We start from the raw sequence: 14,997 nt of genomic DNA, 5'->3' as shown, positions 1-14,997 counted from the left end.
AAGAAACACCCAGAAAACAAAAAATGTATTATAAACACAAAACAATAGAAACTTAAAGGAGAGATTTAAAAAGAAGTAATCAATGAAATAAAATTTTACGTACGTATCTTCTGTAAAGTTAAAAAAAAAAAAATAGATCCCTGAACTGCGTTTTTAGTAGTTTTCGAGAGATCTGTGGTAAAAGATGAAATCTTTTGGACGTAAAACACACCTTTTTATGTTTGACGTAAAATAAGTTTTTTAAACGGGGATAAAACATGTAAAACTTATAAACAAAAGTCAAAAAAACTTCGGAATACTTTGAAAAGATGAACTCGATCCTTTTAACCTACAAAATATTCTGCCCGCAGTCGCGGGCAGATTGTTATCAGACTCTGGGAAATCTAGATCCTGATAACGTTATGAGGTGCATGCTCAAGTCCAGGAGGAGCCGGGCTGTGATAGAGTGCATGATCACGGACACCATTAAGTATAAGCTGGCGGACGGGTAATGGGTGACAGTCAGTCTCCGGGAGTGGACAGCGGGGGCACACCCGAGTCATCGCCTGCCGATGACTCCCGGTGAACGTCAGATCTGACTGCTCAGAAGTTGACAGTATGTGTATCCCGCACCTGTCACATAGGAACCGTATTCATGCCTCGCAGCCATGTCCAGTTCCTATGGGAAAAAGGAGGAGGTTTTTTAGTGGGTGTGAACCCCGAACTGCCGTCAGAACGGGCTTGACGGCGGCTAAAAATAAATAAATAAAACCGGAAATATTCCACGTAAATATTTCGGGAAATCTTGGGGTAATCATATTTCAAGATCTACTAAAAATACTTCTTTTATAATTTTTTAGATCGGATTTCAAATAAAATTACCAAATTTATCCCTAAATTTGGTCCGAAAAATTCACCAATTTTTACATTCTTTGTGAAACACTTAAAATATATATATGTAAGGGGTCGACTCCTCAACTGTGACAAACCCCAAGAGCTTTTTGAGATTGACACTGAAACTTCAGTTAAAACTTCACCGGTAAATATCAACCCTCCAATAATTCAAGAAGTTCTCGCACCCTTAAATGAAATAACAAAATACAAAGAAAGCGGAGAAGACCAGCTTTTCGCAGAAATCTGGAGACACTTATCAGTTTATTCAGTCAAAACTTCCCTTAATCTATACCTCGTGAAAATATGGAACGAAGAAAAACTTCCAGAACACTGGACCACAGCCCTCATTCATCCGTTACCTAAAAAAGGAGATAAAACTAATCCGGAAAACTACGGAGGCATATCTCTCCTGGATTGCACATACAAAATCCTGTCGAGAATCATATACAACCGATGCAAAGAACAACTTGAACTGGAACTTGGGGAGTCCCAAGGAGGATTTAGGCCATGGAGAAGTTGCCCGGAGCAAATAATATCCCTAAAACTTATGATGGACTTATACAAAAGACGAAAAAACAACTGATAATCACCTTCGTCGACTTTAAAAGGGCCTATGATTGTATACACCGACTATCCATGCTGAATATTCTGAGAAACCTGGGCCTTCACCCTAAACTCGTAAACATAATAAAATTAACTTTAACCAATACCCAGTCCAGAGTGAAATTCAGAGGTGAACTCTCTCGATCCTTCTACATAAAAACTTTTTCTTTTTTCTTTCTTTTTCTTTCTTTTTTTCCTGTTTAGCCTCCGGTAACTACCGTTTAGATAATTCTTCAGAGGATGAATGAGGATGATATGTATGAGTGTAAATGAAGTGTAGTCTTGTACATTCTCAGTTCGACCATTCCTGAGATGTGTGGATAATTGAAACCCAACCACCAAAGAACACCGGTATCCACGATCTAGTATTCAAGTCCGTGTAAAAATAACTGGCTTTACTAAGACTTGAACGCTGGAACTCTCGACTTCCAAATCAGCTGATTTGGGAAGACGCGTTAACAACTAGACCAACCCGGTGGGTTTCCTCCATAAAAACTGGATTGAGGCAAAGAGACGGTCTCTCACAAGTCCTTTTTAACTGTGCCCTCGAATCTGTCATGAGAAAATGGTATGAAATAAATCCCAAAAATATAAAAATGGGTACCAAGAAAAACTCCATCACACTAAATTGCCAGGGATTTGCAGATGACCTCGCTCTTTTAGCAAATAATATTCTAGAAGCCAAATCGCAAATCATGAGCTTTCAAAACCTAACACAAAAGATAGGACTTCATATCTCCTTCGAAAAAACTGAACTAATGGCCGTAGATCCTCTGGTAATAGAGCGCATTACGGTAAAAAATCAGAAAATTAAAATAGTAAAACGATTTAAATATCTAGGGAAAATAATAACTTATACATTTAAATGAAAAAGCGACATGGCAAAACAGGACAAATAAAAATGATTAAATCCCAAAAATTAACTCGGTCAACATATAACAAAAAATGCCTTTCGACTAAAACAAAACTTAAACGTTATAAAACTGTAGTTCAGCCAGAAGTCACCTACGGAAGCGAGACCCTTTTCAAAATAATTCTGAAAATAAAGAGGAGAATTGTCAGAACGTGTATCAATAAAAAACACCAAAAAGAAGGCCGATGGTGGATTGTGCCAAACGAGGTGGTGTATCGAGAAATATAGCCTGTTGTTACTGATACTATGCGGAAAAAAGAATCTCCTTCTTTGGTCATCTCATAAGGACACCGGAAACAAGACTGTCAAGAAATATCATTGAAAAGCTCTGGTTCCAAAAACTAGAAGTGGGATGGATCAAAGAAATTAGAGAAGATATGAATGAATTGGGAATTTCCCTGACTGACCTACAGAATAAAACTGGAAAAATTACAAAGCTAAAAGACAAAAGCATTAGATTTAAACAAAAGACAGACAAACGACAAAATACAAGCAAGAGGGTGTTTACAGATGAAGAAAAGAAAGCAAGATCTCAACGGATGAAGAAATACTGGGCAGCTCAGAAGAGTAAAATAACACGCTTTTCTCAGAAAAGATCAAACTAAAATTGACTCAAGTGGTCCCATGTTGGCCGTAAAAGCATAATAATAATAATAATAATAATAATATCTATATACAATTTTTTTTTTTTAATTTTAATATAACCAAGGAAACGATTTCTAATTAATTGATTTGTCGATTACTAAGCATATATATTTCGTAATTGTAATGTTTAAACTCACTTATTATAATATAAACAGAATTCTTAGATTAGTAGAACTATCAAACGAGAACTAACTGGTGGGGAAAGTTGTTACTATGGAAACGATAACTCCATTAACCAATACGATTTGATTTAAAAAGATACTGGTTGCTATAGTAACCAGTAGTTGACCAATCGATTCACTCTTTAAGATCCATCCGTCAATTTTTTTTAATTTTTTAAATCATTTTAATTTAATTTATTAACAATTAAAGAAAAATCTAAATGATTATTTGTTTATTTTTATTAAGAAAACGTTGTCTATCATAAGAAAATAAAATTTATGTACTGTAAAAACAAACAAACATCTCATTTAACATAACTCATATTTTATTTTTTGTAACAGCGCATTATAAATAAATAATTTCATAATTTATCGGGTACAATCAATTCGTAAAATATAAAATTTACTTTATAATTTTTAAATAAATAAATAATAAGTATATTAACTGATCATACAGACACAAGACTGTACATGAAAACTCCTATTAAAAAAAAAATTATAATAATAAAAATAAAATTAAGATATCACTATAAATACCGTTCAAACAATAAAAATTAAACTACAAAAGACCACAATAATTAAACAAATAGTGATCCAAAATTATATAGACTAAACTGCACAAATTATTGTATAGGACAAACAGGATGAACCTGTAATTTAAAATAAAATAAACGTATACTAGTAATACACTAGTAAATAAAATATTTGTTTTTAAAAATAATAACTTTAGATTAATAATAATTTTAACTTACCGACGGCGCCCCAGGTTGGGTGTGCAAGATTATTAAATGTTCCATCGAATCTCTGCTTTTCAGTATAACTGTACTGAATATCATTACACACAACTGCAACAAAAAAACAGGACAGTTTAATATTAATCGTTGAGACGTATTCTTGAAAAAGAAATTAATGTAAAACCTACCTCAATTATTAATATACTCCCTTTTCTCTCTCTCTCTCTCTCTCTCTCTCTCTCTCTCTCTCTCTCTCTCACTATCTCTCTCTCTGTGTCTGCCTGTCTATCTCTCTCTCTCTCTCTTTCTCTCTCTGTGTGTGTCTGTCACTCCCTCATTCTCTCTCTCTGTATGTCTGCCTGTCTATCTCTCTCTCTCTCTGTGCGTGCGTGTGTGTGTGTGTGTGTGTGTGTGTGTGTGTGTGTGCGTGCGATTCCATTTCAATGTTTCGATATGTGTGTCCGCTATAGATTAAAAAACTACTGGACCTACTTACGCGCGGGGAAAAAGGGGAAAAGGAAAAAATCGGAAAAGGTAAAAAGGGAAGAAGAGAAAAATATAAAAAAGAAAAAAGGAGTAACGGGGAAAAGAAAAAAAACGCGTAAAAAATTAGAAAGGGGAAAGGATAAAAAAGAAAAAGTTAAAGGGGTAACAGAGAAAGGAGGAAAGGGAATTAAGAGAAAGAAAAATGGGGAAACAAACGGTAAAGGGAAGAAAAGCGGAAAATATGGGAAATGAGAAATGGAAGATAATATGCTAAAAATAAAAATGGGAAAAGGAGAAATGAGTAAAAGGGAAAAATGGTAAAAAGGAAAGTGAAAAATTAAATTTAGTGAAGTTGCGTAATGTTCATTTTGTTAATGTTTTATCAAACTTTCAATTGTGTTCATTTAATCTATACATATATACTCAGATCTAGTAATAGCGAAGCATTGCCGAGCCTGCTAACACACACACACACACACACACACACACACACACATGAGAGAGAGAGAGAGAGAGAGTGAGAGAGAGTGTTTCTAAAATGGTGGGCTGGCTATACTTTTTCGGATTCTATTTGTAAAACTAAACAAAAAATACCCTTAGGAAAAATTGCAATTTCTCCTTCGTTCTCCTCCTATCCGCCATTTTGTTATTTTTATATAAAAATTTATATCTCAAGTTCGGATAGAGGAGTCGCATTAATATTTGGTAAGCGTATTTGTAAATAAAGTTTTAAAATTAGCAATAAATCAGGACTTAAATACTTTCGCAAATTACAAAATGGGGGCCATATTTCTTTTTCAACCCGTTATATCTCCATAAATATTAGTTTTATCAAAATTTATGATATTTATTAAAATATTGAGCCTTTTATTTTCAACAAAATGACATTTTATTGTTTAAAATCGGTTAACAAATAGCCGAGTTATGGCACAAAATTGATGTTGTAATTTTGTGTCTGTTTTCATGTTCTCCACTTTACGTTCAATTCGATTAAATATTAATTGTTTTTATGTATTGTAAATTAGTATCAAATTAAGTAATAATTTTTTCACAATAATAGACCTAATAATTATATCACAAAATTACATCGATTTTCTCCCGTAACTCGACTGTTTGTAGTACAGGCAATTTGTCATCAAAATAGACTGTATTTGAAAATCCTTAGCTACCGATTGATCTTTTGTCCATGCGTTAGGGATGATGAGGGAAGCTTAACTATAGATTTTTTTAACATCCCCCTCCAATAGATTTTTGAAAAGAGTTTTTCTCCGATCCATGCATTTTAGAGAAAAGTTTTACAAACAAAAAATGTACAGGACATTCTCCTTTACAATTAATGTCTTTGAAGTTATGCCGTATAATTTGAAATTAAAATACTAGGTGGCGCTGAAGTTGTAAAAAACGTTGTAAACGAGTAGACCGATTTTGAACACGTGCCCAATTCACAACATTTTCACACTTTCACAAGCTACAGCTCCAAAACGGTAAGGCGTAAAAGAAAATTGTTTAAATAAAAGTTATCTGTTTTTTTTTGAGATTAACAACTTTTCCAAATGCAATACAGACGAAAAACAATTTTTTCCGATGAAAAACCCGAAAAAACGAGTTTTTTACAACTTCAGCGCCACCTAGTATTTTAATTTCAAATTATACGGCATAACATCAAACACATTAATTGTAGAGGAGAATGTGTTCTACATTTTTTGTTTGAAAAACCTTTCTCTAAAATGCATAGATTCAGAGAAAAACTCTTTTCAAAAATCTATGGGAGGGGGATGTTAAAAATCTGGAGTTAAACTTCCCTCATCACCCCTAACATATGGAAAAAACATCAATCGGTAGGTATGGATTTTCAAATAAAAATAAAAATTGATTGTACTATTAACCGATTTAAAAAAATAAAATGACATTTTGTTCAAAATAAAAGGCTTAATATTTTAGTAATCAACATAAATATTGATAAAAGATCCAGGTGAAAACCGCACCCACCGGGTTGGTCTAGTGGTGAACGTGTCTTCCCAAATCAGCTGATTTGGAAGTCGAGAGTTCCAGCGTTCAAGTCCTAGTAAAGCCAGATATTTTTACACGGACTTTAATACTAGATCGTGGATACCGGTGTTCTTTAGTGGTTGGGTTTCAATTAACCACACATCTCAGGCATGGTCGAACTGAGAATGTACAAGACTACACTTCATTCACACTCATACATATCATCCTCTGAAGTATTATCTAAACGGTAGTTACCGGAGGCTAAACAGGAAAAAGAAAGAAGGTGAAAACCGCAGATCCCAAAATCGGTCTGATTACAACACTTTCCCTTCTACAGCTATAGCTCTATTATAACGCTATCTGGACGGGAAAGTAAAAAAAAAGACCTTACTAGGACTCGAACCCAGAACCTTAAGAATGAACTTACATTATTTTTTTTAACCAGGTAATAGTTTAATAATTTCAATTAAAATGAGTGTTTATGTTGTAGGATAATATAAAAATGATGCTTTTTAAAGGGAAATAATCACATCATCTTTATCATAAAATCACCTATCAAGCAAAAAAAATTTGTTTTTATGTTAGGAGAATTGTAAATTTATATTAAAATTTATTTGCGGTTTGAACTTGTCACATTATTCAAATAGTGTGCGTGTTTATGTATATATATATTAGCCTCATATATTCACAATAAGTAAATGAATAAATGCATTAAAAAATATGCATACATATTAAACAGGAATCAAATAACTTACCATTAATAATAAATCATATAAATTAATATTTTAATTAATCATTAATTAAAAATAATTTTATGATAACGATTCGGTTGAATAAATGAACCTACATAAAAAAAAAATTATTATATAAAATATTAATAATAAAACTGTTCATTGACACTAGATAATATGACCTTGATATTACAACAATAACACCACACAGCAAGGTTTATTTGCCGCTTTCTTTTTGGCAATGAGATTTTTTTTATTTCTAAGACACCTGTCAATCAATTTCACACAATTATCGTAAGCCACAATATAAATTATGTATGTATATATATATCACAACTCAACTTCTTCCTCATTCTTAGAGCATATATGATTTCCTTATCGACTGATTAATCGATAAATATCAATAATGTTTCCTTTAGTAATATACATATCTTGTTACTAAATAATTTGTGCTAGATTCTTTCTTTATGAAGACAAACAAATGTTCTAGATCATTGTTCTAGAATACTTTAATTTTTAAACCCCTATATATTTTAAAATTATATTTCTAAAACAATCGATTGAAATTTTATCTTTTATTAAAGAATACATTTGTAAAATATAGATCATCACGTTTACAACATTTACAACGCGGAGTGCTTCAGGGAAGTGTACTCGGTCCCTGGTTTTTATTTTTTTATTTTTTATTAATGACCTGTCTTTTTTTTTCCTACGGTAATTACCGTTCAGATAATACTTCAGAGGTGATATGTATAGCCATGGTTGTCGAGAAGATTTGGTGAGGTTGATCATCACCTATCGCAGTTTTTTTACAGGACGTGGTTCCTTCAATAACTACCTGCACAAAATAGGCAAGAGAGAAGAGCCAATTTACAACGAGATAGATGATGCTGAGCACACCTTTTTTCAGTGCAATAGGTGGGACACACTTAGACATAGTAAGGCACTCGCAGGTATAACTCCAGAGAAAACATAGAATACATGCTAAGAAGCGAGTTAAACTGGAATAATATTGCTAGTTTTGTTAGACGAGACGTACTACAGAAATACTCCCATGAGAGAAGACAAGGTGTTGGCTAGAATAGGACTGGGTGGACAGCCTTGCTGGTGAGGTCTAGCATGCTGCGGTGTGTTGGCACTGATGAGCCACCAAGGACTCCACGGGTAACAGCACACTGAATACCAAAGGGACCCGGCGCCGCGTCGCGGCGCACTGGGTCTTTCGTGGTCTCCAAAAGGGCAATATTAATAAAGAACTCTCAAAAGCGCTAGCCGGTAGTCCGACCTGCCATGCCGGTATATAGCCGGTAAGTGGGGAGGCCTCTCTCTCAATCGCTCTCTCTCTCTCTCTCTCTCTTTTCCTGTTTACCCTCCGGTAACTACCGTTTAGATAATTTTTCAGAGGATGATATGTATGAGTATAAAAGAAGTGTTGTCTTGTACATTCTCAGTTCGACCATTCTTAAGATGTATGTTTAATTGAAACCCAACCACCAAAGAACACCGGTATCCAAGATCTAGTACTCAAATCCGTGTAAAAATAACTGTCTTTACTAGGACTTGAACGCTGGAACTCTCGACTTCCAAATTAGCTGATTTGGGAAGAAAGACCAACCCGACTAGATTTTGGGAAGACTAGACCAACCCGGTGGGTTATTAATGACCTGTCTTAAAATCTTGAACCATTCATTGTTAATTTTTTCGCAGATGACACCACAATTATATTCATATATATATATATATATATATATCTGAAGATAATAATTTTAAAAAGAATTGAAAATTGTATTTTAAACTATTGATGCATAAAACAGAAGCATTGTGCTTCTCATGTAAATGTAAAATTATTGATCCCTATGACAGAATTCTTACCCCACCGGGTTGGTCTAGTGGTGAACGCGTCTTCGCAAATCAGCTGATTTCGAAGTCGAGAATTGTACGGTTAAAATCCTAGTAAGGCATTACATTTATACGGATTTGAATACTAGATCGTAGATACCGGTGTTCTTTGGTGGTCGGGTTTCAATTAACCACACATTTCAGGAATGTACCGACCTGAGACTGTACAAGACTACACTTAATTTACATTCATACATATCATCCTCTGAAGTATTATCTAAACGGTAGTTACCGGAGGCTAAACAGGAAAAAGAAAAGAAAAGAATGCCCTCAAGAATGTATTATACAAACTTAAAGAGAGGGAAACCGTCAAGTGATTACTGAAATAAAATCGATTGAAAGTCTGAATTTCATTCAAAATGTAGAACGTAGAGTGTCTCAAGGTAGTGTCTTCGGTCTTATTTTTTTGTTTTATTATTTATTTATATAAACGTGAAATCGAATATTTTCACGCTTATTTTTTTTGTCATTTTCATTTCACTGTTACGTTAGGTCATGTTTAGAACTGTAAACGAATTTCGTTAACTTCGTCACCTATTATCGACGAAGTTCTAACGAACTCCGTGATTTATATATTAAATAGTTTAAATAATAATTTTAATTTTGTAATAAAATTAGTTGGAAACAAGTGGTAATTAATACCTTTTAAGTCAACATTTGTAAAGGGAAATGTTTTTTACTTTCTCGCCGGATATAGATGGAATAGCTAAAAGGAAAAGGCAATCGCATTAATAATCGATTATTTTTTTTGCATTTTTTAAAGTTGTAGGATGCAACTAGTTCATATAGACCAAAAAATTATACGAATATCTGTATCCTATTGCTTTTAGCCATGTAACTTAGGTTTGACCCAACCGATTTTCTTTAGATTTGACTCAGAAAATAAAAAGTATGTAAACCCCTAAACAATTTTAAAACCGTTCCAGATAGAATACTCAGGACTTTCAGGATAATGTATCGGTCAACTATTTTACCTTTTGATGAGAAATTGAATTTCAACCCTTTCTTGGGAGAATGGCTCAAGGGGGGGTTATAACTCAAATATTGTAAATGATTTTGTTTGATATATCATTTTAAAGGTCTTTTTAAAACAAGAAAATTAGTATATACGAGGTGCGACAATAAAGTAATGAGACTGATTTTTCTTTGCAAGATGTGGCAACCCTGCAGCTTGCGTAGGCACACCATCTTTGACCCTAGTCTATAAGCTACTTCTAGTCCAAGCGAGTTGTGCAATAATAAGTGAACACATGTTTGTGTCCCTCGTCACAGCTTTTTGGACATCTTGTGTTGTTTGAAAACGGACTCTTGGAAATAGAAAAAAGTCGCACGGAGCGATATCTGGTGAATTAGGTGGTTGTGGTAGTACTGAAATTTGTTTTGAGGTTAAAAATTACTGTACTGACAGAGCGGTATGGGATGACGCATTATCATGATGCAGAATCCAATTATCAGCAATGTTGGTACGGACACGAAGAACTCGTTTACGAAGTCTTTCTAAAATTTTTTTGTAGAAATATCGGTTAACTGTTTGTCCAGGAGGCACCCGCTCTTTATGAACGATTCCCTTGGAATCGAAGAAGCACACAAGCATGCATTTAACTTTTGTCTTTGACATGCGAACTTTTTTTGGTCTGGGTGATCCCTTTGAGCACCGTTGCGAACTTTGGCGTTTTGCCTCTGGATCGTATTGAAAAAACCAACCTTCATCGCCAGTGATAACACAGCTCAACAAATCTGGATTGATTTCCGTTTGCTCTAACAGATCGGCTGCCACATTTTTCCGTGTTTCTCGCTGTTGTGTAAGATTTTTGGGGACCATTTTTGCACAAATCTTTCTCATACCGAGATCTTCAGTTAAAATTAGACGAACCGTTTCTCGATCGATGTTGAGTTCTTCTGCGATCATTTTCAAGGATAATCTTCGATCAGATCGTACGATTTCACGCACTCTGGTCAAGTTGACATCTGTCCGTGAGGTTGATGGTCGTCCACTGCGGTCTTCATCTTCAACATTCGTTCTGCCTTCACTAAAAATTTTATGCCGCCGAAAAACTTGAGCTCTTGACATAACCTCCTGTCCAAAAGCCTTTTGAAGCTTACTATAAGTTGTCGTCGCGTTTTCACCCGATTTAACGCAAAAAGAAATGGCATACCGTTGCGCGATATTTTGCTGTTTCATTTCTACGACGAGAAACACAAACACGTGTTCACTTATTACAGCACAACTCACGACTGAGCAGTCGCATCATCAATGTGCCGCTTGGACTAGAAGTAACTTATAGACCAAGGTCAAAGATGGTGCGCCTACGCATGCTGCAGGGTGGCCACATCTTGCAAAGAAAAACAGTCTCATTACTTTATTGTCACACCTCGTATATATATATATATATTTCAGTTAGTTTACAGTAATAAATGTATGCCTTTCACGCATTCAGTGATTTAATTCAGACACCTAATATAGTCCACCTTTAGAGTAAATAAAACCTTTCGTTTATAATCTTTATCAAAAATGTCGATGGAATAAGGTTTGGATTTTTCAAAATTACATTAATAATACAAGGAACTGTTATCGTAAACGAATAAATTCATAAAAAAATTATTAAATGGATATTATCGAATAAATTTATTTATTTATTTTTTTTACATTATTAAGCCATTTGGAATGAAATCTAAGGTGGGATGTATATCGCATTAAAAGTGGAAGCCATATCGAATCATAGGTGAATGTCGGGTGATAAACTTGATGTATTTTTCTATGAAATGAGACATCAACCGAATCTGTAAGTTATATAAATAAAATTGTATATCTTTTTAAATTTGTGAAGTCCTTTTTGAAGACCTGTATATAATAATGAAAATTTGCTATTATATGATGCAATCTTGATTTAGTTAATATAAAAAAATCTACTTCAATAAATAGAAAGTAAAAATATTGATCAACCTTTCCACTTAATTTCATATACTAATGGTAAATTACGTAATATAATAGTAAATTATTTCGCCCTAATTTTATGTGTGTGTATATATATATATATAATGTACGGACGGCTACATATATTATTAATGAATAAACAACAGAATATGAAACATCTACAAATGGACTAAATCTGTCTGTTTACAGTATATATATATATATATATATATATACGTTTAAACTATTATTTAAAACGGGGAAAAATGACTTATTACATTTCATTGACCATTTCATAAATTATATATATAAATATATAATAGCAAATCATATATGCACATATATATATACACGCATATATATATATATATATATATATATATATATATATATATATATGTATACAGTACAACTTACACGGGACATCAATAAATTATATTTAAATGAGATTAAAAAAAGAATACAAAGGAAAAAAAAAATAGTTGAGAAATAAAACTTGACAGTTATAAGACCATTGCCTTATATATATATATATATATATATATATATATATATATATGAATAGGTGAAAAATAAACTACAAAATACAGCCAACTATCTATCTACCCGACGATATGCAAATTTATTTCAAACTAATTAAAATTCTGACATATGTTCTTATATTAGAATTAGTAGTTACTAAGAGTCGAACATTTAAAATAAATAAAACATATTTATAAGTAAAATTAACATAAAATAAATGTACCTATTACCTTATAAATAATATTTTATTATGCAGTAATTTTACCTATATCAAAGTCAAAAATAAGTACGAATAATCTTTATATGGAACTAGCAGTTAATGATGTTAAAGAACAATTTAGATTCGGAGTAACATTACAAGGTGAAAAGATAAAGATGCTACGATTTGCTGATGATATAGTAATTCTAGCCGAGATTAAAAAGGATTTAGAAGAAACAATGAACGGCATAGATGAAGTCCTACGCAAGAACTATCGCATGAAAATAAACAAGAACAAAACAAAAGTAATGAAATGTAGTAGAAATAACAAAGATGGACCACTGAATGTGAAAATAGGAGGAGAAAAGATTATGGAGGTAGAAGAATTTTGTTATTTGGGAAGTAGAATTACTAAAGATGGACGAAGCAGGAGCGATATAAAATGCCGAATAGCACAAGCTAAACGAGCCTTCAGTAAGAAATATAATTTGTTTACATCAAAAATTAATCTAAATGTCAGGAAAAGATTTTTGAAAGTGTATGTTTGGAGCGTCGCTTTATATGGAAGTAAAACTTGGACGATCGGAGTATCTGAGAAGAAAAGATTAGAAGCTTTTGAAATGCGGTGCTATAGGAGAATGTTAAAAATCAGACGGGTGGATAAAGTGACAAACGAAGAGGTATTGCGACAAATAGATGAAGAAACAAGCATTTAGAAAAATATAGTTAAAAGAAGAGACAGACTTATAGGCCACATATTAAGGCATCCTGGAATAGTCGCTTTAATATTGGAAGGACAGGTAGAAGGCAGGCCACGTTTGAAATATGTAAAACAAATTGTTAGGGATGTAGGATGTAGAGGGTATACTGAAATGAAACGACTAGCACTAGATAGGGAATCTTGGAGAGCTGCATCAAACCAGTCAAATGACTGAAGACAAAAAAAAAACAGCACTGGTGAAATGTGCCTCCGCCTCCAGCGTTCCGAAAGGAATTTTTTACCTTTTAATGAGTTTAATTTAAGAGTGGTAATTTAAAAATGTTTTTACATATTTTTATTTTCTACTTTATAGTACATTTAATGTATGAGTAGTTTTTAAAAAAAATTTACTATTTAAGTTGTACAATACGCGCGAGCGTTTTTCTCTCTCTCTCTCACTCTCTCTCTCTCTCTCTCTCTCTCTCTCTTTTTCTGTGTTTTAGTATATCCGTTCGCGCGCCTTACGTATATCTGAATGGTAAAATTTTATTTGTGCCGTTGAACAAGTATGTACATTTATCATAATTACATATTAACATAATAATATCTTTATATTTTTACCGATATTGCTTTATATTATTTATTCAATTTTCTTAATAAAACATACTTGTGTATAAAATAATACATACAACATAAATTTATCTTTTTAAAACATAATTTTATGTTATATAAATGCTGAATTTATTACTTTTTACATTACTATGTTAAATAGTATGAATATCCCATTAATAAAATTATACAAGTTTTTTCGTGTGTGTGTGTGTGTAAACTTACATAAAAGTATATAAACTTGTGTTTGACCTATTTTATTCCAAGATTCATATATTATATAAAACATTATTTTCATACGACGAAAATAATTAGTAAATACTTTTCAAGATATTAAAATTTGAAAACAAAAGTGAAAAAAAAACAAAAACAAATTAAATTACATTAAAGATTATAATTTTGTTTTTTTCTGAATAATTTTTTTTAATGTGTTCAGTTTTTTTATTGTTTTTTTCATACTTTCAATTATATTCTTTGAATTTATATATATATATATACCCAAATATGGAAATATGGCCCACACCAATAAAGAAAATGCTGAAATTTTGGCAGAAACCTTCAATAGACTCCTCAACTGTGACGACCCCCCAGAGCTTTTTGAGATTGACCCTGAAACTCCAGTTAAAACTTCACCGGTAAATATCAACCCGCCAACTATTCAAGAAGTTCTCGCAGCCTTAAATGAAATAAAAAACTACAAAGCAAGCGGAGAAGACCAGCTTTTCGCAGAACTCTGGAAACACTCATCAGTTTATTCAGTCAAAACTTCCCTACATCTATGCATCGTGAAAATATGGAACGAAGAAAAACTTCCAGAACACTGGACCACAGCCCTCATTCATCCATTACATAAAAAAGGGGATAAAACTAATCCGGAAAACTACAGAGGCATATCTCTCCTGGATTGCACATACAAAACCCTGTCGAGAATCATATACAACCGATGCAAAGACCAACTTGAACTGGAACTTGGGGAATACCAAGGGGGATTTAGGCCATGGAGAGGTTGCCCGGAGCAA

General features: G+C 32.9%; 1 protein-coding gene across 3 annotated transcripts in view; it reads right to left on the bottom strand.

Moving 5' to 3' along the window:
* Duox (dual oxidase) overlaps positions 1–14,997 on the bottom strand; it is a 390,283-nt gene that overhangs the window by 169,316 nt on the left and 205,970 nt on the right. For all 3 annotated transcript variants that reach the window (XM_075381172.1, XM_075381171.1, XM_075381170.1), the window contains one exon: positions 3,948–4,040. Coding sequence is in view for 1 of the 3 variants with exons in the window: in XM_075381170.1 (XP_075237285.1) it covers positions 3,948–4,040 (93 nt within the window). In the remaining 2 variants the exon portion in view is untranslated. The remainder of the gene's footprint in view (positions 1–3,947; positions 4,041–14,997) is intronic.

The sequence above is a fragment of the Lycorma delicatula genome, chromosome 13 (assembly GCF_047948215.1).
Source record: "Lycorma delicatula isolate Av1 chromosome 13, ASM4794821v1, whole genome shotgun sequence".
Lineage (NCBI taxonomy): Eukaryota > Metazoa > Arthropoda > Insecta > Hemiptera > Fulgoridae > Lycorma > Lycorma delicatula.
The sequence above is the reverse complement of the archived record's forward strand: the minus strand, read 5'-3'. Positions and strand labels throughout refer to the sequence as shown.